The sequence below is a fragment of the Schistocerca gregaria genome, chromosome 3 (genome assembly GCF_023897955.1).
Source record: "Schistocerca gregaria isolate iqSchGreg1 chromosome 3, iqSchGreg1.2, whole genome shotgun sequence".
NCBI lineage: Eukaryota > Metazoa > Arthropoda > Insecta > Orthoptera > Acrididae > Schistocerca > Schistocerca gregaria.
This window is the reverse complement of record NC_064922.1, coordinates 536,488,008-536,512,655: the sequence shown is the minus strand read 5'-3', so window position 1 is coordinate 536,512,655 and position 24,648 is coordinate 536,488,008. Positions and strand designations below refer to the sequence as shown.

Here is a 24,648-nt window from a genome sequence, read left to right as displayed (position 1 = left end):
TATCTGCAGTTTCGGAGGCGATGCAGAATCATAGACAGGACTTCCATAGTCTAAACGAGACTGGACCAATGCTTGATATCATCGCAAGAGAACAGAGCGGTCTGCACACCAGGTGGTATTGCACAGACACCTAAGAACACTGATATGGGACCAGCACGTCCTCTTCAGCTGGCGAAGGTGAGGGAGCCATGTCAACCGGACATCGAAGACCATATCCAAGAAGCGATGGGTGTCCACCACCTCAAGGGACTGGCCATCGAGGAATAGTTCCGGATAGGGATGGACTGTACGGCAACAGCAGAAATGCACAACACAAGTCTCGGCCACCGAAAATTGAAAGCATGGGAGAGAGCCCATGAGTGGGCCCGACAGATTGCCTCCTGTAGACACCGTTCTGCAGTGCCCATTAAGGAGGAGGCGAGGTAGATACAAAAATTGTCAGCATACAAAAAGGGGGGCACTGTCGGTCCAACAGCTGTCACCAGACTATTAATGGCTATGAGAAAGAGAGGGACGCTCAGCACGGAACCCTGCGTCAGTATACCATGGTGGCCAGCCACTGATAAGTGTTGGAGCATTTAGTTATGTATCCAATCCGGTCCAGGAGCCGTGTCAGGACAAAGGGCAAGGGCACTGGCACTGGCAAATCCCCAATAACTGAATGCGGCATTATATGGTTCTGAGCAGCAAGAAACAAAAGACAAAGGCATTCGTTCTGAACACTCTTTCAGGAGAAGGAACATGGGCGGATACTGAGCCGATGCCAAAGCTTGAGCAAAGTGTTGAGCGAAATTTTCTGCCACAACATCCGGTAAGCACAACACCATGCACAGAAATTCCTGCAACCTCGGTGGGAGGATGGTGGCCAAAAATTCAGTGGAGTTTCCCCCAGACTTGTGAGGAGGGAGAGTGGGGTCTTGTGACAGCTACATATTGTTCCCAGCAAATATGCTTCTGAAATTTGATTAGGCAGCAGGTGTGGAGTCGTTTAAAGACCAGAAGAATAGCAGTAGAACGGTGCCGCTTGAAGTGTTGAAGGGCAAGGGGGCGGTCTTTTATGGCTGCAGCAATTTTGGAGTCCACCAAGGGACCATCTTCTGGCGGGGGGAACCTGTAGAAGAAGGGATTGCTGAAGATACAGGCAGTCAAGGTCTGAGTAGATTCATCAACACTGTTGTGTGGCAATACAGGGGAGGGGGGTTGGGAACAGAGGAGAAGGCACTCCAATCAGCCTTAGATATGGCCTACCTGGGAGGGTGATGGAGAGAGAGACACTGAAAGAAGGTCAAAACACTTAGGTAATGAAACTTCCTGGCAGATTAAAACTGTGTGCCCGACCAAAACTCGAACTCGGGACCTTTGCCTTTCGCGGGCAAGTGCTCTACCACCGGAGCTACCGAAGCACGACTCACGCACGGTCCTCACAGCTTTACTTCTGCCAGTATCTTGTCTGCTGCAGAGTGAAAGTCTCATTCTGGAAATTGGGTAATGGTTGCTGTCACATAAGTCATCGTGGATGCCCCACTGAATGGAGGGAAGATGGTCGGGACTGCAGATGGAGAGGTCAACGGCTGAGAAAGTGTCGTGCGCCACACTAAAGTATGTGGGAGCACCTGTGTTAAGTAAACAGAGGTCAAGCCCTGCCAGAACAGCTTCAACTGTCCTGGCAAGGACAGTAGTCTTATGGCTCCCCAAAGAGGGTTGTGGGCATTAAAACCCCCTAATAACTGGAAGGGAGAAGGGAGTTGCTGAAGAAGTGTGGTGAGGGCATGGGATTTGGGCGGCCTGTCAGGTGGGGGGTAAGGATTACAGATTGTGATTGGAGTGGCCAGATGGACCCTGACAGCAATGGCTTCCAGAGTAGTATGGAGGGGAACCCATTTACTAACAATGTCCTTGCGGACCAAGGTGCAAACACCACCAGAAACCCGCAAGGGACGGTGAGTACAAATTGACAAAATAGGTCTCCTGGAGCGCAATACAAGTGGCAGAGTAGAAGGAAAGAAGGGGCTGCAACTCTAGAAGGTGACGCAAATATCCATAACAATTCCACTGGAGGGTTCGCAAACCAGAGACCAAAGTGGAAGCGAATGGACTGGAGTCGGTCACGCCACCGAGTCGCTTTGCGACACCGATAAGGATGGGGTGATATCAATATAGGTGGGGTCAGACACTGTTGGTAACATAGGAGGGGAAGGCTGCACCTCAGGGGGCACAGAGGGGCCTTGCCCTTGTTCCTGCGTTTCTGCTCCTCCTCTTGGGAATGAAGAGAAGGGCAGACTTAAGTGAGGGCAGGCACAGAATTACACCGGGCAATCTTGGCACCCACCGGCTTCAGATCACGCTGCCGATGTGGAGCAGTAGATCACCTTTCAGAGGGGTGCTGGGAAGAGGGGTCCCAGGAGGGAGTTCCAGTACCGGCAGCCGCCGAAGGAGGGGAGCACTTCTCCAGTGGGGGAGGGGGAGCAGCACCCGAAGGGGTGGGTATGGGCACTGAGGGGAAGGGGAAGCGGGAGAGTGGGAGGGGGAGGCTGAAGGAATGGGGTGAATGGGGTGGGGCTGGGAAGAGGAGGGGGTAGCAGAGGGAATGGATGTAATTGAAGCAAAAGTAAAGGTCATAGACACAGGATGGAGCCGGTCATATTTTTGACGAGCCTCAGTTTAGGTGAGCTGATCTAAGGTTTTGTACTCTTGAATCCTTCTTTCTTTCACAAACATCAGGCATGTAGATGAGCGTGGTAAACGCTGTCCATTACAACTTACACACATTGGCGGGGGAGCACAGACACAATCCTCATGGAAGGGAAGCACAGACACAATCCTCATGGAAGGGATTGGTGGTGCAGCGGGAAGACGTGTCCAAACCTTAAGTATTTAAAACATCTCATCAGTGGTCGAATATAAGGTTTTACACCAAACTGCTACACTATTATGTTGACCGTCTCTTGGAGGACATCCCCCCTGAAGGTCAGGATAAAGGCGGCTGTAGTGATGCGATTGTTTGGAAGGCCTCGCTGCTCATGGCGGATAAAAGGAACCCCTCACCACTCAAGGTTAGCGCGGAGCTCCTTGTCAGTTTGTAGAAGAAGATCTCAGTGGAAAATAATGCCCTGTACAGAGTTCAAAGATTGGTGGGGCATGATGGAGATTGGGACGTCACTGAGATGGTCACAAGCACGCACGCCATATTGGGCAGCACAAGATGTCTTGATGAGCAAAGCACCATATCACATTTTACTCACTGATTCAACTTCACCATACTTATCTTCAATCGTCTCCACAAAAAACAAAGGCTTGGTTGTGGCAAAACAACCACCATACGTCCTGGTACAAACCAGGTACTGAGGGAAGGGTTTCAACCCAAGCTGGTGAGCTAGCCCCTCCTCCCAGGGGGTGGCCAGGGAGGGGAAGGCCGAACGATTAGAAGGAGTGTCATGTCTGCTAGCACTCTTAGAGACGGCCATGGAATGGCCAGGATGATAAAGCTTTTGTCACTTCATGCGCAAGGCGTCCACCCTAGTACCACCCACTCCGATCAGGGGCTCGCCCCGTGGGCGCCACTCAGCCACAGCAAGAGCCATCTAGCACGGCGGCCATTGCCGGGAGTTCTGGTGCCCCAAAACGATGAGCATTGACTCCTGGGCATACACGAGGCGTTAACAGCTCCAGTACTAGTAGTGTGATCCCTGCAGTTTCAGGGGGCTCAGGCAAGTGGGTACTTAACAGCCCCACCACACGGACTGGCTACCGTGCTGGTGACCTAGCAGGCCAGGGCGCAAAGGGAAAGGGGAGGGGAGGGGGAAAGGAACCTGCACCATGGAAGCTAGGTAGGGAGTTTAGCCCCAAATGGCTCACACTGAATGGAAAATTTTGGACATGGAGGTCAAACCCCAAGGAGAACAAAAACACCGTAAAGAACATGGAAACAGCAAACTAAACAAGACCACAGACCAAAACAAAGCCAGAAGAATAGCCAGGTTAACATAAAGAAGTCCACCAAGAGGGAAAAGAGGGGGCAGGGACAAAGGAGCAAGGATAGGGAGGGAGAGGAACAGGGATGGTAATAAAGCCTTCAAAGGAAAGGAAAGGAGACTGCAATAGCTTGAGATCCCATGCACACCATAAATGTACCCACAAAAGGACTGTGGGGGGTCAACTGAAGAGAAGACGATTGGGATGGTAGGGGAAAGGTGTGGTACCTCTTAAAAATAATGCTTGAACTAATATTGCACACATCATGTTGGAAATATTAGCAAAGAGGGATAGCAGTTTCTACTTCATGCTGCTTACAGCCCTGATCTTTCGCTTCCAGATATTTATCTGTTTGGTCTGATGTAAGTTTGGGTGGCATCAAAACGTCAATGACAATAAAGGACCAAAGAAAAAAAGTACAAAAGTCATCATGAAATCAATATAAATTCTTTGCTGTAGTGATAAGATGACTCATAAGAAGATGAGATATGTACAAGTTGGTAGGGATTAGTGGAAAAACAGACAATAATACTTTTGACTTCATTTTTTGCTGTACAGCTATTTGTATGTTTAATTATTGAACAACCCTGGTATTATAATGCTATATTGTAAACATTTGTCATAATATATGGTGAGAGGATCTTAGTAAGGACCTACAGAACATTCTTACAGCAAATAAATAAAAATATCGCTTACAAATTGATTCCAAGTTTAAGCTTTCCCCTGACTCTTCTCTGCTGCCTTGGGAAAAAGGCTCTTCCACAAAAATCTAATGATTCTGGTTTACATATTGCCATGTGGAGATAATAAGTGGACCTGCAGACACTAGAAAATGGAGTTCCAAGTTGAGATATCGGAACATTTGTGACATATTTTTCTGTTTGAGTTAAATAGGAGGGTGACAGCAGTGGAGGCAGCCAGAAACATTTGTACCTTTTATGGGGATAATGTCACTGGACAGAGCACAACAAGAAAATTGTTGTCTCATTTTAAGAGGCATTGTTTTGACATTAGTGACTCTCCACATTCACGAAGAGCTTTAAGATTTGATGAGGTCTATTTACACACATTAGTCCACAATGATCCATCTCAATGTACTCAAGAACTGGCAAATTTGATGGTCATTCCATCATCATGTGACATTTGCATGCAACAGAGAAGGTTCAAAAATAGGGAGCAACTGTGCCATGTGCTCTAAGCCAAAATCACAAAAATCAGCAGGTGGTCATATGTGCATCTCTGCTTGCTTGTCATCAACTGCCTTGTGAACAACACTGATTCTACCTATCCTGTATCATTACTGGCAACACGAAATGATATCTTTATGCTAACATATGGAAAAGTAAGGAGCGGTTGAGCTCAAACAAAGAAACAACTTCTTGTACGAAGACATGCATGCATCCAGAAAAGATAATGTTAAGCATCTGGTGGAATAGCAACGGCGTGATGTACTAGGAATTGCATCCTTGTGGTTTAACCATTACTACTGACATTTATTGTCAACAACTGAGATGTCTTGCACATGCAATCCAAGAACTTCTACCAAAGAGACTGTGTTAAGTGATGCCACTTAATAATGACCGTCCGCATTATCCTAGACTGATAAAAAAACATCATACGGGAGTTGGGGTGGGAAGTCATGTCACATTCATCTTATTTACCTGATCTTGTGTCCTCATATTTTCACCTTTTCAGCTCTGTATTGAACAACTTTCAAGGAACTACATTTCCAGATGTGCTCCGAACATGCATTGACAAGTTGTCCGCCTCAAAACCACATGATTTTTACAGTCGCAAAATTAAAAAGTTACCTCAGCATTGACAGATTGTAAATAGTGAACGAGACTATATTACTGATGACTAAAGTCTCTGTTATATGTATTTGTTGTGTTTATTAAACTTACAGAAAAATGCTATGAACTTATGCCCCAACCAAATTAATATACATCAGATTAACAACAATTTGATGGATGACGGTACAAAATTTGAATCTGCTTTTATCTGTCTTTGATAATCTGGCGAATAAGAATGATGGAGCACAATACATTCTGCACAACTCATTTATTTGGTTCCACGTTATATTAGTTGACTGAGCAATACAGAAGTGTCTGATTCTGCCCATCTGCTCTGACTCGTTACATCAGCAAGTTGGTGGACACCCCTACTCCTAGTGTATACAATATGGCAGCCATGATGTCACTAAATACACCCACAAACATAGATATTTAAACATTCAAAATATTTCACTTCAGCAATAAAATGAAACTAATACATGCCCTTAACGCCAGGATTTCACCCGGAAGAAGTCCCGCCCATTCACCCCCCTCCACGCCTATCCATAGTGTAAGACCCTCCCCTAGACAGCCGCCAGTTCCACAGAGTGGAACCTACAACAAAGTTGTTATCGCCTCTGTCCATCACATGTTACACTGTGATGAGATTCAGTAACGATAACAAATTTTTTCTGGATAGTATTATAATATGAGTCTGCATTATTAAAGAAATAAAAATATTTATAGAGAACTGAAAGCATCACCAGCAATAGAAAACAAAAAATAACGTGGTAACGTGGGGCAGTAAGGACAAATTTTCATTAACTAATTCACTTATTATTATATGTTTATTTGAGGGAAACAGCAGAGCAAACATACAATGCGAAAACAATGGTCATGAATCTGTCATGTCGGTAGTAAAGCCACGGATGCAGTCGAATAACTCTGTTGTCTAAAATGAACGTTATATAGAAATAAGTGAAGGTTGTTTTGTTTATGTAGGCCCTCATAGAAGCTCACGAAAATTAAAGAATATAATAATGTCATAAAGTAGACAAGCCTAATGAAAGCAGTAAGACATTTGCTTGTATGACATATTTCATTAGTATTTGCATGGGTAATGAGTGAATTTTAACTTGTAAATTCTTCCAGTGCCATACCTGCGCAATATAAATGACGTTACAAAGAATTACGACTGTTTCTGTGTGATTAGTGACCTACATGCTGTTGCAAACGTATCAGGAAAATAATGTGTCGTTAGTCTTTGTCCTGTCTGTTTTTAACCAAAAGATTTATTAATTTCGTAAATGTCATTCAAACCATTAAAAAAAAAAATAATAATGTGATTTGTATGTTTGTCACAGAGCAGTTATGGAGGAAATAAATGCTGCGGCGTTTCACGGCTGTAAAACGTCGTTCCTGCCGTGCTAGTTGCTCTTTCACCCCTAAAACTTCTCAGCAAAACTATTCAGTGAATAGCGCGCAAAAACAGCTTCGATCGATCTAGCAAGAACAAAGTAATTTTGATTCCCTCTGGAAGTATAGTGAACAGTGGTGCTTGTTTTACATATACGGTTCAAATGGCTCTGAGCACTATGCAACTTAACTTCTGAGGTCATCAGTCGCCTAGAACTTAGAACGAATTAAACCTAACTAACCTAAGGACATCACACACATCCTTGCCCGAGGCAGGATTCGAACCTGCGACGCTAGCGGTCGCTCGGTTCCAGACTGTAGCGCCTAGAACCACACGGCCACTCCGACCGGCGTTTCACATATACTGTCCGAGTTCAAAAACTCAAGTGTCACAAGTATACTGTGGTTCTTCTTTGTCCAAGCAAATTACTCTTCAAGGGTAGGTCTTTCCTGTTGTAGCTTTGGGTACTTTTTCTCACATGGAAGTATTTTTCTTCATAGGCTATTCATCTGAATACTGAGTTCTCGTATTTAAAGAATTCGGTGCTAAATTGTTTTCTCTTATGTTTGCTGTGGAAGTACCTGGCACAGCTGAGGCCAATTGTGCACGTTGTTTTTTTTTTTTCTTGTAACGTGTCTTTTAACTACCTGGCAAAATTTAAGACCTACCGAGATATTAATTTCACATTAACAGCCGAACGCGGTAAACCACGTGTGTCAACTGGTTCTGAGCACTGTGGGCTCAACTGCTGTGGTCATTAGTCCCCTAGAACTTAGAACTACTTAAACCTAACTAACCTAAGGACATCACACACATCCATGCCCGAGGCAGGATTCGAACCTGCGACCGTAGCAGTCACACGGATCCGGACTGCGTGCCTAGAACCGCGAGACCACCGCGGCCGGCTGTGGGTCAACTGAAACGATGCCCAGGCACCGAACAAAGACCGGGAAAACGGGGGGTGGGTGGGTGAGACTTGTTCCAGGTGAAATCCTGGCGCTAACGATTCCTGAAACTAATGGGGTGGAAAGTATAGGGTCCTGGGAGGGAACAAGATAAATATACAATAACAATGTCACCGTTCCAAAACAAACAATACTAAAAAATTATAAACACGAAATACTCAAGAATAAACTGAACAAAAAGTACCAAAAAATCTGGAATTGAATATTAGACCTACATAGCACAAAGGAAAACAAAGATACCAGGCACCCCCCTTCCCCTCTTCCACCCCAAAACCCAAAATAACCATTACTGAAAACATTGCCGCATACACTCATACCTGGTTTGAGAAGCAGAGACTTGGCTCAATGTCATAATTTCTGTGCACTGCTGACACTTTGAACATTCTGTCGAATGGCCATATTGTCACCCATAGAAGCAACCAACCAATGACTAACAAACTTTGCTGTAACATCTGTAGATAGTATCAAACAAAACACACACAAAAAAAGAAAAAAATAACTTTCAAACCATGAGCAACACGACAAACTAACAATTTCAGAACAAAAAAATAAATCAGTAGTCTATAACTAATGACTCTGAAATAACATACTGCAAAGGCAGCAAAAAAACAAACTCCCACAACAGTGAGTAACACGAAGCACTAAGGACAAAACTGGACTATCATCATTCACAAACAATTTAGAAACAGGAAGATTAATAATTATCAACTGGCACTGAATGAACACACAAAGGTATTGACAAAGAGAATGTCATCAGCATGTTATGCCTTGCGGTGACGTACTATTAATTTGTAACTCAATTTTTAGCTATGAAGTTCTGTTCTGGGGATCAAAATCACAAAACGAACAGTTTTCCAACTGAAGAAAAGGACTGTATGGAAACAATTAAAAGTTGTAGTTGGGTTCACTGCAATGAATTTTTTTTTTTTTTTTTTTTTAAATTTAGGTATTCTCACTGTACCAAGAGAACTGATCTACCAGTCCGTTGTACACACTGGAAAAACATTAGTACAAAAGTCACAAATAGTTCTACACACAACCGTGGCACAAGAGCTAGTTTGGACTTACATTTGCCACGAAAGAACACATAACAAAATTTTAAACAGTATATTTTACAAAGAATTAGACTGTATGAAAATTTGCCTATGGAAATGAGGGAAGCAAAAATACATTTAGGCTACTTAAAAAGACAGTCGAAGTGTAACTCTTAAATATTGCATCTATACAGTTAAAGATTGCTTCCAGAATTCAAAGCAGGGTTAATAACGCAAAAGAGGTGTTTGCTGGTGCATATTAGACCTGCTAATGCCTCGCCATTCTTTTCAATTTCAGTCTCTCACTCATCAGGAGATGCCAAACCACTTTTTCAGACACACTCAGAGGAAGACATGGAAACCTAACAGAGGTGTAGCAGCAGGTATATGGCACTGTGTGCAGTGAAAAATGTAAAGAGGCTAAATGAATAATGTGTAATTATTTTTTATATTACTAAACTAAATTGTCCAAAGACATACAAAATTAAAAGAACCGTATGTTCGGTATAACTGACAGAAGTACATAGTGCACTTGTTCAGACATGGATGTCAGTTTTAGGTGGATGGAGATTCAGCTGAGTGTGGACATCCTTATTTACAATTTCTATGGGCTTCATCTGATGACTTACTGATAATGTGGCACAAGACATTATACACAGGAAAACAGGGAGTGAACAGGGGTCTGAAAATATTTTTTGTCTCTATATTATTCGATAGGAATTAAGGCTGTGGTGACAAGACTGATGCAATGCTGCAGATTATGCTGAAAGTTAAATTTTGTTGTGAGTAGGCAGTCACATTCTGTCCATAACCATCAACTGTGGCATAATAAAAATCAGGAAATCAATGAAAGGTTTATTACTGCCACTAGAAAATAGATAACATAAATGGAAATTTTATTTACCAGTATATTCTAATGTGGCATCCAGAGGATCAATCCAGACGGAAATATCAGTGGCAGGAACATACTCATCACTCGAAGGAACTGTTTCTAAGATTTTCGAATTGTCAAGCGAAGGGATACCTGCACAGTCTTTGTTTTTCTCTTCAGAAATAACCTGTAACGCATAAAATATAAATTAAAAATTTTTAAGTACCATTACAAAGACATATCTGTACAAGAATTATCCCAACAATTTTATACTGTATTTATTTTCTGCCAAGCTCAAGACTTCGTAATTCGCTCCGGAAAATGCGTAGACTACATAACATGAATCTAGTCAAACTGCAGATAAAAATTTTTCATTATTCAAAAATTCGGCGAGTTAACCTAATTATGCCGTTGGTAACCAAGTCATTGCTTTTCCTGGCCCTTCTTCCATAAAAAAGACTCATTTACCTTTATTGTGGGATATTCTTCTTTTAAACCATAATACATTACACAGTGGGAATTATAATCTGCTTTCGTAACAACATTTTTTGCGCCTTCTTTGGTTTTTCCTTTGCTTGTTTCTCCAATGTCAGTGTCCTTCCTGATTTCAGCAACTTTGCTACCTCCTCCTTCTGCCAGCAATATACAATCACTAAGGAGTTTTCGAAGACTAATATTGTTTTGCGACACTGTAGGTTCCTTTTTACTGCTGTCATAAGACCTCAGAAGATTCGTGTTTAATGATACGAAGAATAAAATCGACAAGGCCACAATAATAAATACTCCTAATGGATTGAGCCTTACAGTCCCACCAAACATTGTTATGTAGTATCTCTTAAAAAATATTAAACGAAATCAGTTTTGAAATGTTCATTTCAAATTTTAAAAACATTTTATTAGTTTGAATGAAAAGCTCAATGGCGGTACACTTGACAAATTACTTCGCTGGATGAAACCATTTACTACTAGAAGTCTAACGTTACGTTTCACAGTAATTCTGATCACACATTACACGCATACGCGTCAACTTACTTAACGCGGCGTGATAGGCAATTCTTCTGTCACAGATCTCAGCTGACCGGAAGGAGAAGCATGGCGTCGATGTCACCGTCGGAGGTACTGTTGTGATTTACAATTAAAGTAGCGCGTACTCGATGTTCCGATATACGAAGTATTGTACTTGGTAACATTGGGTATTGGATTTTACTATAATTCTTGTTGTTTGCCCGAATGTTAGTATGTATTGCGAATGTCGTAAAAGCGAATGTTTGATGCATATGGGAAAACAAGTGAAGTTAAGGTTAATATTATTGGAATGTTTTCGTGCCAAAATCCTCGCAGATATCAAGTTTGTGTCCCTTGGTGAAGTTGTGGAATAATTGATGATCTCCCAGTTAATCGGTGCTTGGCTTCGAAGCGTATTTCTCAAAATGTTGGCGAAATGCCCGAAGTTCTAATTGCGGCCAGGTGTTGCTCTGTTTCGCACTGTGTAAGAACTGATTTGTTTGTGTTGCAACACATTATATTGTAACAGGCAAACTTTGCAAACAATGTGAGTCATAATAGCTTTGTTAGTAAATATATTATGGATGAATAATTACACCAAACGAATATGAATGCCATGGTGACATTGTTTGATCTCTCAGATTCAGGTTCGTTATTAGTCATTTGTTATAAGTACGTTCAATAGACTTTGTCAGAATGCTTAACTTTTAGATTCTTTTTAATAGGAAAAGTTACATAATATATTTGTTACGTATTCATGATTGTGTTGGGTATTTGTAGCAGTTTTTCTAACGAATAAAGTGGGTTTGGCGAAAAGAGGCGTTGCGGCTTTTTCCTTAACAATTTACGTCACACATGTACCGTCGGTGTATTAGATAATTTGTTATACTGTTTTTTTCTCATGTAAACATGGCTGCTTTTTTTTTCCCTTAGTGTGTGAGAAGGGTGGAAGCGCACAGGTTCTAATATAGCCGTAATAGTCTTTTCTTTGGATTGTTAAAATTATATTATGTAGTTCTAGAATGTGTAACTAACACTCAAAAATATATGAATTTATTACCATTAATATCTTGTATTTAATGAATAAAAGATTTGTAGAATGTCTACCCTTGCCATTACTCTGACTACCTTCTTGTCAATTACGAAAATATCATTTTCTTGCTTTGCACCCACTGTATTAAACCATGTATTTGAACACACTGAAAAAATTATATGTTTTATATACTCTTAAAGTGATACATTTCTTCAGCATATGTATTATTCTTGACAAGTAACTGTTATGATATTTTACAGAACCCAAAGAAATTCTGGTCATATGTAAAGACTGTTAGTGGCACAAAAGTTAGTGTGTAGTCCTTCGCGGATGAGACAGGAACTGGAATTGAGGGTAGCAAAGTAAAAACTGAAATGCTTAAGTCCATTTTCAAATATTCTTTAACAAAGGAAAAACCTGGAGACTTGCCCCAATTTAATCCTCATAGCACTGAAAAGATGGATGAAATAGTGTCAGTGGTATTGAGAAAAAGCTGAAATCATTGAAACTGAACAGAGCTCCAGGGCCTAACGGAATCTCTATAAGATTGTATACTGAATTTGCGGCTGAGTTAGCCCTTCAGCTAACAATAATCTATCGTAGATCCCTTGAAGGAAAAAAAGGTGCACACTTCTTGGAAAAAAAGCACAAGTCATAGGCCTAATTATATCCATCCAATTAAATTAGTTTGTCAAAAGTTGATTGCTTTCATTGTTATAGATATGAAGGTGAGCTCTTCCTTTGATGACCCAATGTCTAACATCTTTCACAAACTTCTCTGGCTCTACTGTGTTCTTCACCAACTCTTCTTCATCACACAGTGCATAGGTTACGTCATTAATGCTTCAGCAGTTGTCATTTCAGCACCAGGGCACATTGCACACTCCTGCAACCAACACTTATCTTGCGGCTCTTGACATATACATAAAAGAATCAGATCCATCTCTGCTGTGTACTTCTTTCTTGTGACACTGCTGATGGTGAAACAAACAAGTTTGAAATTAATGCAGTAAATATGTGTGCATACTTCCTTCACTGAGCTAAGAATGGTGGTGTATTCTGCATTGAACAAATATGATTGTCTCCAATGCATCACCCCACCCAAATGATGCAGACCCACCTTTTATCTTCTTCCTAAGATCCACAAGCCCAATCATCCTGGTCGTCCTATAGTTGCTGGCTTCAAAGAACCCACCAAACATATGTCTGCCTTAGTTGATCAGCAGCTGCAACCCATAGTACAAAGACTTCCCTCGTATATCAGAGATACCAACCATTTTCTAGGTCGTCTGAAATTCGTGCCTCTCCTACTCCCTCCACACACCTTGCTTTTCATCAGTGATGCCACCTCCCTCTATACCAACATCTCTATGTAAATGGTCTGTGTGCTGCTGAAAATTTTCTCGGTCAGTGGCCACCATATTCCAAACCCATGAAGTCCTTCGTACTCATCTTAATCAACTTTTTATATTGACCAACTACTACTTCACCTTTGAGGGGCAAACAGATCAGGGATACGGCCATGGGAACCGGGATGGCCACTTCCTATGCCGACCTTTTCCTGGGTCGCTTGAAAAGGGACTTTCATTGGATACATAAGTCTACAGGCGCTGGTTTGGTATAGTACAATTGATGACATCTTTACCACATGGACTCATGGTGTGACTGACCTGTTAAAATTCCTGGAATCTCTGAATACCTTCTCCCATACAAATTTCATGTGGTCATATTCCGAATCCCATGCCACTTTCCTTGCTGTTGATCTCCTCGTCACCAGGTGCCAGCTACGCACTTTTGTTCACATTAAACCTACTAACAAACAACAGTACTTACATTTCGATGTTTCCATCCTTTCCATGTCAGACATTCCTTCCCATACAGCCTTGACATTCGAGGCAAACATATTTGTTCGGATGCAGATACTGTACAACGATACACCACAATTCTCACCTCACCTTCGCCTTCATTGGTCATAATTACCCCCAGCCTATTTCCAACCATCACACCAATCCTGGTACTGCTGACCCCCCCCTTTTTTTAAAAAAAAAAAAAAAAAAAAAAAAAAAAAAAAAAAAAAAAAAAAAAAAAAAAAAACCCTTCGGAGCACACCACTCATCTCCCTACCCTGTGACTGTACCCACTGCAAGACTAGCCCAATGCACCCTCCTACACCCACCTATACCAGCCCTGAAAGTGGCAAAACCTATACAACCAGGGGGGCAAAACCTATACAACCAGAGCAACAGCCACCTGCAAAATGACTCGTATACCAGCTGTTATGTAAACACTGTTCAGTCTTTTACATTGGCATGACTACAGTCAAATTATTAATTAGGATGAATGGTCATAGGCAGATGGTGTATACTGGCAATACACAATACCCTGTTGCAGAGCATGCTCTACAACATGGTAATTGTGATCTTGGTGGCTGTTTCACCACATGTGTCACCTGTATTCTTCCCCCAGGCACTAGTTTCTCAGAACTCCTCAGGTGGAACTAGCGCTACATGACCTTGGTTCTCACTCCTCTCATGGCAGTAATTTACATTAATTTCTTCCAACTCAGAATTTCTTCACAGTAACTACTCTTTTCTTCACTCTGTTTTAGTTGTCTACATCTTTCATTGCCTCACCCATCTATCTTTAACACCCCCCCCCCCCCTCCCCCCATTACTTACAATGCACTTAGCTTTTCACTCTTACTAACTCATGCACGATGTTTCAGCAGTAATCTCTGTCTTCCATATTATTCTGTCTTCACCTTTAAGCTCTCAGGTTTTCAAATCTTGTCTGGTGCAGTCTCCAATGATCAGTCTTTCCTCCTTGTCCCGTCCGGTAAGTCTCTCCTGACCCATAGTTCTGAATAACTCTCCTGAAATATACTCCTTTTCCTAGATGTCTCCAGTTCTTTTCCTTCACCCCTCTTCATTCCCCTTCAACCCTCTTGCCTGAAGAAGGAGTCACAGGCTCCGAAAGCCTGCCTAATTATAACTTGCTTTTATGTGTGCATTCTGCCGGCACTTGGTGAGTAGAATTTCTTATCTATCCAATTAAATTATTTCACCCTCATATCTCGAGTATTCATAGACAGGTCAAAGAGAAGTAAAATCAGCCATATCCAAGAATACTGACACATTAGTTCTTCATTCCGACTTTGCTGCGAAGTCGTCAGTTGCTTTGCAGAATGAAATTCAAAGTTACCACTGGCACACATCACACATATCAGTATTCTCATGGGATGCTCATTTCCTTGAAATACCACACTCTTTTGTTAGTCAGTGATAATCTCATTCATGTCAGTCCACATGCATGCTACGCTGTCAGCATGATGATTGTTGATGCAGAATCCAGAGACCATGCATTTTGTAAACATGTATGTGTCTAATGGTGTAGCATCCCATTTTAAAAACTGCTTTCAGCCTTATGAGCTTGATGAAGACTGTAGTACTGGAAATAAGACAAAAAAAAATCGATATTTTCAGCAATTGGCCATGGAAAAAGTGCATGTGAAGGGGCAGGAGATTTCTGTAGATATCTTGCAACAAGATTTAATCTCCAGGAGGGACTGTTGAACTGTGAGATGCTACTGGATTTGTACACACCACATCAACATTAGTAACAAACATGAAACCTAATTCTAAATGAAAGTACATTAAGGGGCTTCTGTTTTAAAAAAAGAGAAAAGAGTGGTCTGCTATGAAACCTGTGGTAGGAATTCAATCAAGTCACTACTGGGTTGCATACCAGAATATCACACACATTGCAGACCTGTTCTCCATTAAACGCAACCTGTTACTGTGTGTGAAAGGCAGAGACTGCACTGTACATTAAAAGACTTTGCAGTGAGCCAAATCATTTCTCATGTGTATGACAATAAGTGGTGATTGGAACAGACAATAAGTCTCTCTCATGAGCTGCTCCTTTGACACCTCGTGGTCCTGCTATTGCTTTCAAATGGCTGTCGCCAAATGAACTCTTCTCAACAGTGCATTGTTGATTGTTACATTGTAGGCAATTTTAATTCGTGGAAAGTCATGAAGAAGTGAAATCATGACAGAGGACAATAATAATTAGTGAACAATAACGTAAAAAGAAAGGTGGCTACAAATATCCTATATATCATTTTTGTTATAAAATGCTTTCGAACAAAATTGTGAATGGTTTTCTCACTCCTTTTTAATGTTGTAAAGTAATTATTTTGATTCATAAATACCAGTTTTACATGAGATTTATTTAAAATTGAGTGGTCAGTTTAAATATTTAAATGTCCATGATTTTTTTCACCTTGAGAGTAGAGCTAGGTATACCTAAAAAATTTCTAACATTTTGTACTCTGATTGTACATTTCCTGAGTACAATGACCAACTAATGTACCATGAAACTTTCGAGCATTTAGGATGGGCTATTTGGAGAAAATAGTTTCTAAATAGCCAAGAAATATCACATTCCTTCATCTTTATGTTCAGATATTTTGACAGTTCAAGAATATCATGCATTAATGTCATAGCTGACAGCAGTCCTTCCATTTTATCATTTCTCAAGACAGGTAACATCGTGTGACTATCCATATTTTCAAACTATAATTTTGAATTTTCCAAAAGGTACAAATTTTCATAGTTTATTTTTCCAAAAAATGAAAAAGAGCTCAGAAGTGTGTATGTATTAATCACGTCTCACAGTATTGAGAACAAAGTATTAATTGAAAATAAATTCAGATATCTTATCACTTTTTGTTTCTTTATTACAGTTTTTCAATTTTCTCTTCCGTTAATACATTTTCACAAATACCCTCATTTAGAGAGATTTGTAGCATTTCAACAAATCATCATAAAACCAAAATATTGTACTTCTCAAGAGGTGTCATGTGCAACTTCATTTTTTCCCTCCAACATTTGAAATAGTGATATGACATGTTCACTGTTGACCAGTACGATTTGAGATGAAATCGCTAATGAGTTTATTGAATCGTCTCTCACAAGCATTATTATGGACATCCCCACAAAGGGTCACTAGCCCACAACTTCATTTACATTTATCCTTCAGGCCAAGTGACATAAGACCCATTTATTTTATGATTATTATTCAGTGATGAACTAATTCCAGAGTTTAGGAATCATTTACAATGATCAGTCATGTATTAAGGGCCGAACAGTCTATACCTACATGCACATGTGGTAGTGAACAACAGTCGAGTTTTTAGAGTCTTCCTGTCCTGCGTACACAGGTCTTTCTTATTTACAGCGAGTCTCTGAGCAGTTTACAAGATTTAACTTACAGTTGTCCCCAACAGCCACTGGATCATGGTTTGTCTCCAAGCTTTAAAACATGGGAAAGTAGATCATAATTCTACAGATGTGTAGCCATGTAAGAATTGCAGGAAACAAACTCGCACACATCATTTAGTTAAAGAGGCTACCAAAAAGGATGTACTAGAATTAAATGTACTGGACGCTGACTTGTGGAGGAACCTTTACCAAAACTTCCAGTGTCATTGAATAGGAAGTGGTATGGTGTAGCTACTACTTATAAACTGTACATCATAAAATACAATAATGCCTGTCTTACGTGGTACACAGAAGTATGAATTTTACCATAAGATAAATAAGATTTTCCTGACCAGGTTCATAGTCAATGGTCATTATCTGTTGTGCATTGGATATCATTGTACAGAACATGTATTATAATTGTGGAACATGCTTTATGTTCATGTATTATGACTTTTTGGAGAAAAAAAATATTGTCCGTAAAAATCAACATGTATTCTCACTTGTTTCATCCATGAAATCCAGAGGAACATAAATATTGTTCAGGTTGATGCCATGTTTCTTGTCTTCAGAAAGACACTTAATACACTCCCACACAGTCATTTAATGAAAAAAAATACAAGCTCACTGAATAGTGAACCATAATTATGACTGGATTCAGGACTTCACTGCAGAAAGAACTCAACTTGCCACTCAACAGAACAAAATTGACAAATACAGAGGTAATTTCAATAGTACCCCAGGGAAGGATTGTAGGACTATTACTATTGACAATATACAGGGTGTACATAAAGTCCAAGAACACTTTCAATTATTTATTGCACAAGAACTAAACATTGTACAGATTCATACATATTGCATTTCGAAGAGAAACTCTGAAAGTGTTTTTACAAACATTTGTTATCTGAACTATGAGTGACCCAGCAGACATCAATATGATGATTGAATTCTTGACATAGCTGTCCCAGCATGGTATTGTCGACTGTGGCAGACGCTTCCCATATTTTCTCCCGGAGCTCTGCTACATCACATGGTAGAGGTGATACACACACCAGCTCTTTAATGTGCCCCACAGAAAAAAGTCACACGAAGTGAGATCTGGTGATTGGGGAGGAAATTTCGTGAAACAGCTGTCCCCTTCTGTAGCATGGCCGATCCATTGATGCAGAAGCTCTGTGTTCAGGTACCCACGAACTTCACGATGATAATGGGGTGGAGTCCCAGCCTGCTGAAAGGTGAAGTCGCAGGACTTTACACACTGTCATTGGAGGCATTTCAAGGTCATGGGATGTATGGCGCACCAATTTCTGTGGACCCCTTATGAATGTCTCTTGTATGCACTCCACATTCACTTCAGTGACAATGGGACATCTACTTCTCGTTGCTGGGCACAAGCAACCCATCGTAACAAAATTGTTGTGCCAATGGTAAATGGCCTTCCTTGTTGATGGCTTCTTAATATACTTAGTTTAAACATCCATTGAACATCTGTAGCACACTTGTTTTTGACAAACTCCAACACACAGAAAACTCGCTCTGCACCTTATTCTGCGATGTTTACCACTGGCACTGACTATCAACAAATTACCAAACTACGCCTTGGCAGTACACATGAAGAAGAAGAAAAGAAGAAGAAGAAGGAAAAAAAAAACTTTCAGGATTTCTCTTCAAAATGACACATGTATGATATCTGAAAAATGTTTGGTTCTTGTGCAATAAATGATTGAAAGTGTTCCCAGACTTTATGTACACCCTGTATATGTTGGCTAATGTAGTGAATAATATCAGAAGCTCTATGAGGCTTTTTGCAGATGATGCTCTTCTCTTTAAGAAGGTATCAACACCAGAAGACTATAGCGAACTGAAAGAGCTGCAGAGAATTTTTGATTGTTGTAGGAATTGGCATTTGAGTCTCAACAACATATTAAACACAAATAGGTGAAGAAATACATTACTTTATTGGCAAGAAATCACTAAAATTAGTAAATACCACAAAATACTGTCCAGAGTGAACTGAAGGGGGATGACCACATAAAACAGGTAGTCAGAAAACATGCCAGACTAAGATTTGTAGCAATAATCTTCATCAAATAAAACAAGTGTTCAACCACTCTTATGTATTGCTCATCAGTCTGGGGCCCTTCACGGGTTGGATCAATAGAGATAGACTACATCCAATGAAGACTAGAACATTATGTCACTAAATCGTTTAGTAGTTGCAAGAATGTTGTGGAAATGTTCAAAAACTCCGGTGGGAGACTCTACAAGAGAGGGCATTGTGCTTCTCAGAGAGTTTTCCTATTGAAATTCATAGAAAGCGTGTTTTGGGAAAAGTTATTCCGTCATATTACTTCCTTGCAAAATGACAACAATATGAAACATGAGAAATTACAATTAATACTGATGTTTACTGACAATAAATCTTCCTGCATGCCATTCATAACTGGAACACGGTAGGGAAAGAACAGATAGTGGTGCTAGAAATATCCTCCACCAACACTTTAAGGTGGCTTGCAGAGTATATATTTATGTAGAATAGTCTGCATATTACAGAATGTCAGTCTCAATGCCATATTTGTGATGCTACAAGCTTGATCTACTTGTTTGTCACATCACTTACCAGACATTTCACTTTTTGTCACTTGACTGCTAGTATGAACAGAAATATATTGGCAAAAATGTCTCCTTAATAGACACTCCATTCCATGTTTTGAAGTGTGGAAGCTATTACTTCAGATCTATGTTGTGTTATAAAATATGCTTTTCATAGCAGTGATTTGTCAAAATTTTTCAAATTTCAGTCATTTAGTTGTGATTCCATTGGTCATATGTGGCAACTATTCCATGTTCTCCTATAAGTGCTACAGTTTTCTATTCGTCAACAAAATTTTAAAATTCTATCAAGCTGGCACCTATGATGTTAAACGTAGACAGCCAAGCAAAATGAGGATTATAGTGAAGAATTTATAGGTATTAAATGAAACATGCAGATGGCAAGAATGTTGTTTGTTTGCAGCAACACAGGAAGTAGTGATATTCCACGAAGGACTTCCCTGCCATTTTTATATGGGAAGTAGTGATTAGCAGGCACATGGAAGTCTTCATAGAGGCAGAAGTCTGGTGGATAAGAGATTTGACTTTCACATGGCATCTTTTGGGCCAGGCTTTCTCAAATTGGGGAAGCCATGTAAAACAAGAACCAATTTTGAATAGTTAGAACCATTTTTCTGTTTTTATATTATTTATACTGTATGAGTGATGATTAATTTATTAACTTTCAACATGTGTCTTAAGAAGTGTTAAGAAAATATCGTAAAGTTGACTCCCATTTGTGTTTCAGAGACGCCTTCAAAAAGAACTTATGTCACTTATGAAAGAGCCCCCTCCAGGAGTTACTGTAGATGCTGAAGGAGCAGGACAGAACCTCAATCAGTAAGTTCAAATGTATTAAAAAACAAAACAAAAATACACTACATGAGGAGGTATAAAAACAACCCGGTACTTCTCTTCAAGAGATGCAATTCCAAGAACTTCCAGTAGCCACTTTTAAAAGTAGGAAAAACTGTTCCCAGTTGCCAGGTAATCTTCTATCACATTCCTTTCTCTTCTCAGTCATGAGATCTGTATTCTCAACTTCTTTCTTTGTGCAAATTGCAAGTTTTTTATATTAATGAAATGTTTAAATAATCTACACACTGCTGATTTAAAACTCTCACCTCATATATTGTGATATTATCCTTTCTAACATAAAAAATCACTTTATTTCATATCGTCTGCTCATCAGTATGGCGGAAAATGACCACTTATTTTTCCTCTCTGAGCTGCCACCAAACCCTCCCTCCCTCCCTCCCTCCCTCCGGTCACCTGCTCCCCCTCTCCCTCTCTTCTCTCCAGGGGGCTCACAGCTCTTTGGTTAGTGTGCTTGGCTACCATGGTGCCCCAGCCTTTGCAGCACTACATCCTCTTTCTTTGCTGCAAACCTACACTTAGACCGTCTCGTACTGGCCCTGACTTTCAATCAGATGGTCCTTTTGGTGCATACCCATCGTTGACTTTGTTCATGATTTTGGTCTCTATTTCCAGTTTCGCTCTTCGTGTTATCTTCACCTTCCATTAACCATTATATTGTGCCCATTATTGGGTTTCACCTGCCATCTTTTCCACATTTTACATTAGTCTGTGTTGTGCAGTGAAGGTTGCCCACTGTGGTGTGTGTTCTGTCTCTATGCCCTTCCACCATGGCACCCTTCCTTCTGGTTGTTGTGCACCCAAATCCTGGTATGGTAGCCATCTCATTGTGTGATTGGGAGGGGAGGGTTGTCAAGAACCTGCACGATGGTCGCCTCCTGACGTGCAGGGCTCATACTGTAGATGCCTCCACTGTACTCCCCCCATGTATGCCATGAAGTATGTGCCCATCATGACAGGGGTACGCGGAATCCCGGCAGTGGATTACTGGCCAAGTAGCCATTGCTGTGACTGGGTGGCACCCTTGGGGAGTGCCCCCATTCAGAGTGAGTGACACCATGGCAGATAGTTCGCACATGAAGCCACTTAAACTTTCTCCTGCTGGTTGTCACATTTCCCCAGCATTGTCTTCACATGGAAATGCCTCGTATGATGCAACAAAGTACGATCCCGATGTGTTCCCTTCCCTGGCAACACTGTGGGAGGAACACAGGACTAGATGACGAGGGGCAAAATCCTCTCCCCAATACCACATTTGTACCAGGATTCACAAGGACACCTTTTTGGCAACAAAATCTTTACTTTTTGTTTAGGGCAAATAATGGGAAGTAGCAGCTACTTCAAAGATAACTGGTGGTTCCCTCCTGATTAAAATGTTGTCTCCTGCCCGGTCACAGGCACTGCTCTATTGTGGAAAGTTGGTTAACATTCCTGTGACTGTCACTCCCCACAAGTGTCTCAATATGGCCCAGGGCATCGTCTTTCACTGTGATCTTTGGCAATATGACAATGAGCTGTGGGCCAGCTTAGAGAGCTAGGGTGTGTGCTTCATCTGTCGTGTCCATTGGGGACCAAGAGAAAACAGAGATGGTACTGGGGCCTTCATCTTGGCATTTGAGGGTGATAAGTTGCCTGAGAAGGTCAAGGTGATGGTCTACCAGTGTGACGTGAAACCCTGTCTTCCTCCTCCTATGAAACACGTACAAACCTCTGACTTATGTCTTCCCGTTGTGCCAGCACCCCTGTCTGCTGGGATTGTGGACGTCTTCTGCACTTGAACATTCCGTATGCCCCTCCCCCACCTTTGTAAACCTCAGTGAGCTCCACTCTCTCTGTTCACCAGAATGCTCCATCTTTAAATGAAAAAAAAAAAAAAAAAATCCAAGAGTATAAGACTCTGGACAAGCTCACATATCAAGAGGCCAGAAAAAAGTAGGAGTGTCTTAATCCCATACAAATGACTGAGTCGTATGCTATAGCTGTTTGTTTACAGTGCTTTCATCTGTTGCCCCTCTTACAGTGAGCCCTCAAAGCTGCCCACTAATATCTGCCCCCCAGATGGCTGAGGGCCCCTCTGGTGCTTAAACTGCACTTGCTTTAGGAGCATTGACTCCCCATCTGCTGGGGATTCTGGTCCCCACCCCTTAGCTGGAGGTGCGTCATCCTCCTCTGGCTTCCCTAGCTAAGAAGAGATCCAGAGGGCCTCTACCTTCCACGGTTTATACTGCTCTATAGCCAGACACGAGCTAGTAACTGAAGGAACCACAGACTGCTGGCTGTGGACTTCTCATTCTTCCTCGGTCCCTGAAAGGAGTTCAGGGAAACCTTCTCAGTCCCCATCTTATGAGGAGGAGGAGGAGGACGAGAATGACAAGAAGTAGTCTTCTAAGATGAAGAAAACTGGTGGACCCCATGACCCTGTGCCTAATGTGGCAATCCCAGTGGCCCCTGAGGCAGCAGATCTCCCCAGGCAGTATGCCACAGAACCTGTGTCAGTGGGATCCCCTGACATCTCAACAGGTGGTAGCACACGACCCTGGGTCATGCCTCCCCCCCCCCCCCCCCCTGCCTCCCCTCCATGGTCGCTTCATGCCCCTACAGTAAACAGACAGTGGAACTACAAAAGATTTCTTTCTACCAACTGATTGAGCGATGGCGGCTTTTAAGCACTTACACTGTATTCTGTATTGCCATCCAGTAACTCGGACCCCTGCCCTTCATGGCCACTGAGATTATTTTAAGAATCATACCGACTGTGAGAGGGTATCAGGTGGAGTTTTTATGTCGAAGGTGTGTTTAAAAAGAAACTGAACTTATCCTGTATTAGCTTTATTGCTTATTAACATTTTAAGCACTGTCCCTTTCAAAATAGTCCCCTATACTGACCGTACACCATTCCCATTGTGTCTTCTGGGTTTGGAATGCCTCCTCGACCACCTTTTGTGGGATAGTGCGCAGGTTTTTCATCACACCCACGTCTCTACGCCTGTTATGATGTTCTCAAGAAAGTTTTCATTGTCGTTAACAGTGGCAAGCAGTTCCTCACACATTTCCACATAGATGATGTGTTTCTGATCTTGTCAACAATCGTGGTATGAATTTTGCACTGACATGATGCATCTAATGTTTTTTACTCTAAACTTGGTGGCATAATCCTTCACTGAAGCCGACCTCTTCAGCAACTTCCCAAATTATTAAATGATGATTTCCGTGAATCACAGCATAAATGCTATCCACTTAGCCGGTATCTGTTGATGTGGAAGGGCATCCAGACTTGGAATTGTCACAGACCAACATTCTGCCCTATTGAAAATGTTTAAACTGCTTGTAGCGCTACATGCAACTCATACAGCCCTCTCTGTACGCTTGGCTAAGCATTTGAAATGTCTCCGTGAAAGTTTTGCCAAGTTTGTAGCAAAACTTCACACATACACATTGTTCTTCAAGCTCCTTCATTCCTCTAATCCGACGAGCTGGCTGTACACTTACTTACTTGAGCGGCTAATTGTCCAAGTGACACGAGGCAAATTGCAGTTAGCTGTCTAAACCTGCTGCTAGATGGTCTCAGTATCCACAGTGCGCTCTCTGGTGGTTGGTGCCCTATTTCAAAAGTTCGGTTTCTTTTTGAACACACCTCGTATCTGCTGGACCCTATATACAGTGACCTTGTGCCTCTAGATACACCTTTGGAGGCTGTGGCTGTTTGGGTAAGGACACATCGGGGTTTTACCATTGTAATGTTTATCTCCCTCTGATGCTATCATGTCCCAGGACGTACGGTCTGCATTACTCTCTCAGCTCCCCCACTGTTCCTAGTCTTGGGTGACTTCGAAGCACATAACTCTTT

General features: G+C 41.4%; 2 protein-coding genes across 3 annotated transcripts in view; one reads left to right on the top strand and one right to left on the bottom strand.

The window, feature by feature from the left end:
* Window positions 1-11,051, bottom strand: part of LOC126356298 (putative inositol monophosphatase 3) — a 41,052-nt gene extending 30,001 nt beyond the window's left edge. Inside the window, exons 1-2 of the mRNA XM_050007221.1 lie at window positions 10,500-11,051; window positions 10,065-10,218 (exon numbers count right to left, since the gene is read on the bottom strand). Of these exons, the coding sequence (XP_049863178.1) occupies window positions 10,065-10,218; window positions 10,500-10,850 (505 nt within the window). The 5' untranslated portion in view covers window positions 10,851-11,051. The remainder of the gene's footprint in view (window positions 1-10,064; window positions 10,219-10,499) is intronic.
* A 5-nt stretch (window positions 11,052-11,056) lies between these two features.
* LOC126356299 (ubiquitin-conjugating enzyme E2 W) overlaps window positions 11,057-24,648 on the top strand; it is an 84,958-nt gene continuing 71,366 nt past the window's right edge. The window contains exons 1-2 of one of the 2 annotated variants that reach the window (XM_050007222.1): window positions 11,057-11,147; window positions 20,674-20,765. In XM_050007222.1, the coding sequence (XP_049863179.1) occupies window positions 11,124-11,147; window positions 20,674-20,765 (116 nt within the window). In that variant the 5' untranslated portion in view covers window positions 11,057-11,123. Of the gene's footprint in view, window positions 11,148-11,167; window positions 11,584-20,673; window positions 20,766-24,648 lie in introns of those variants that run through there. The other variant, XM_050007224.1, reaches the window with a different exon arrangement.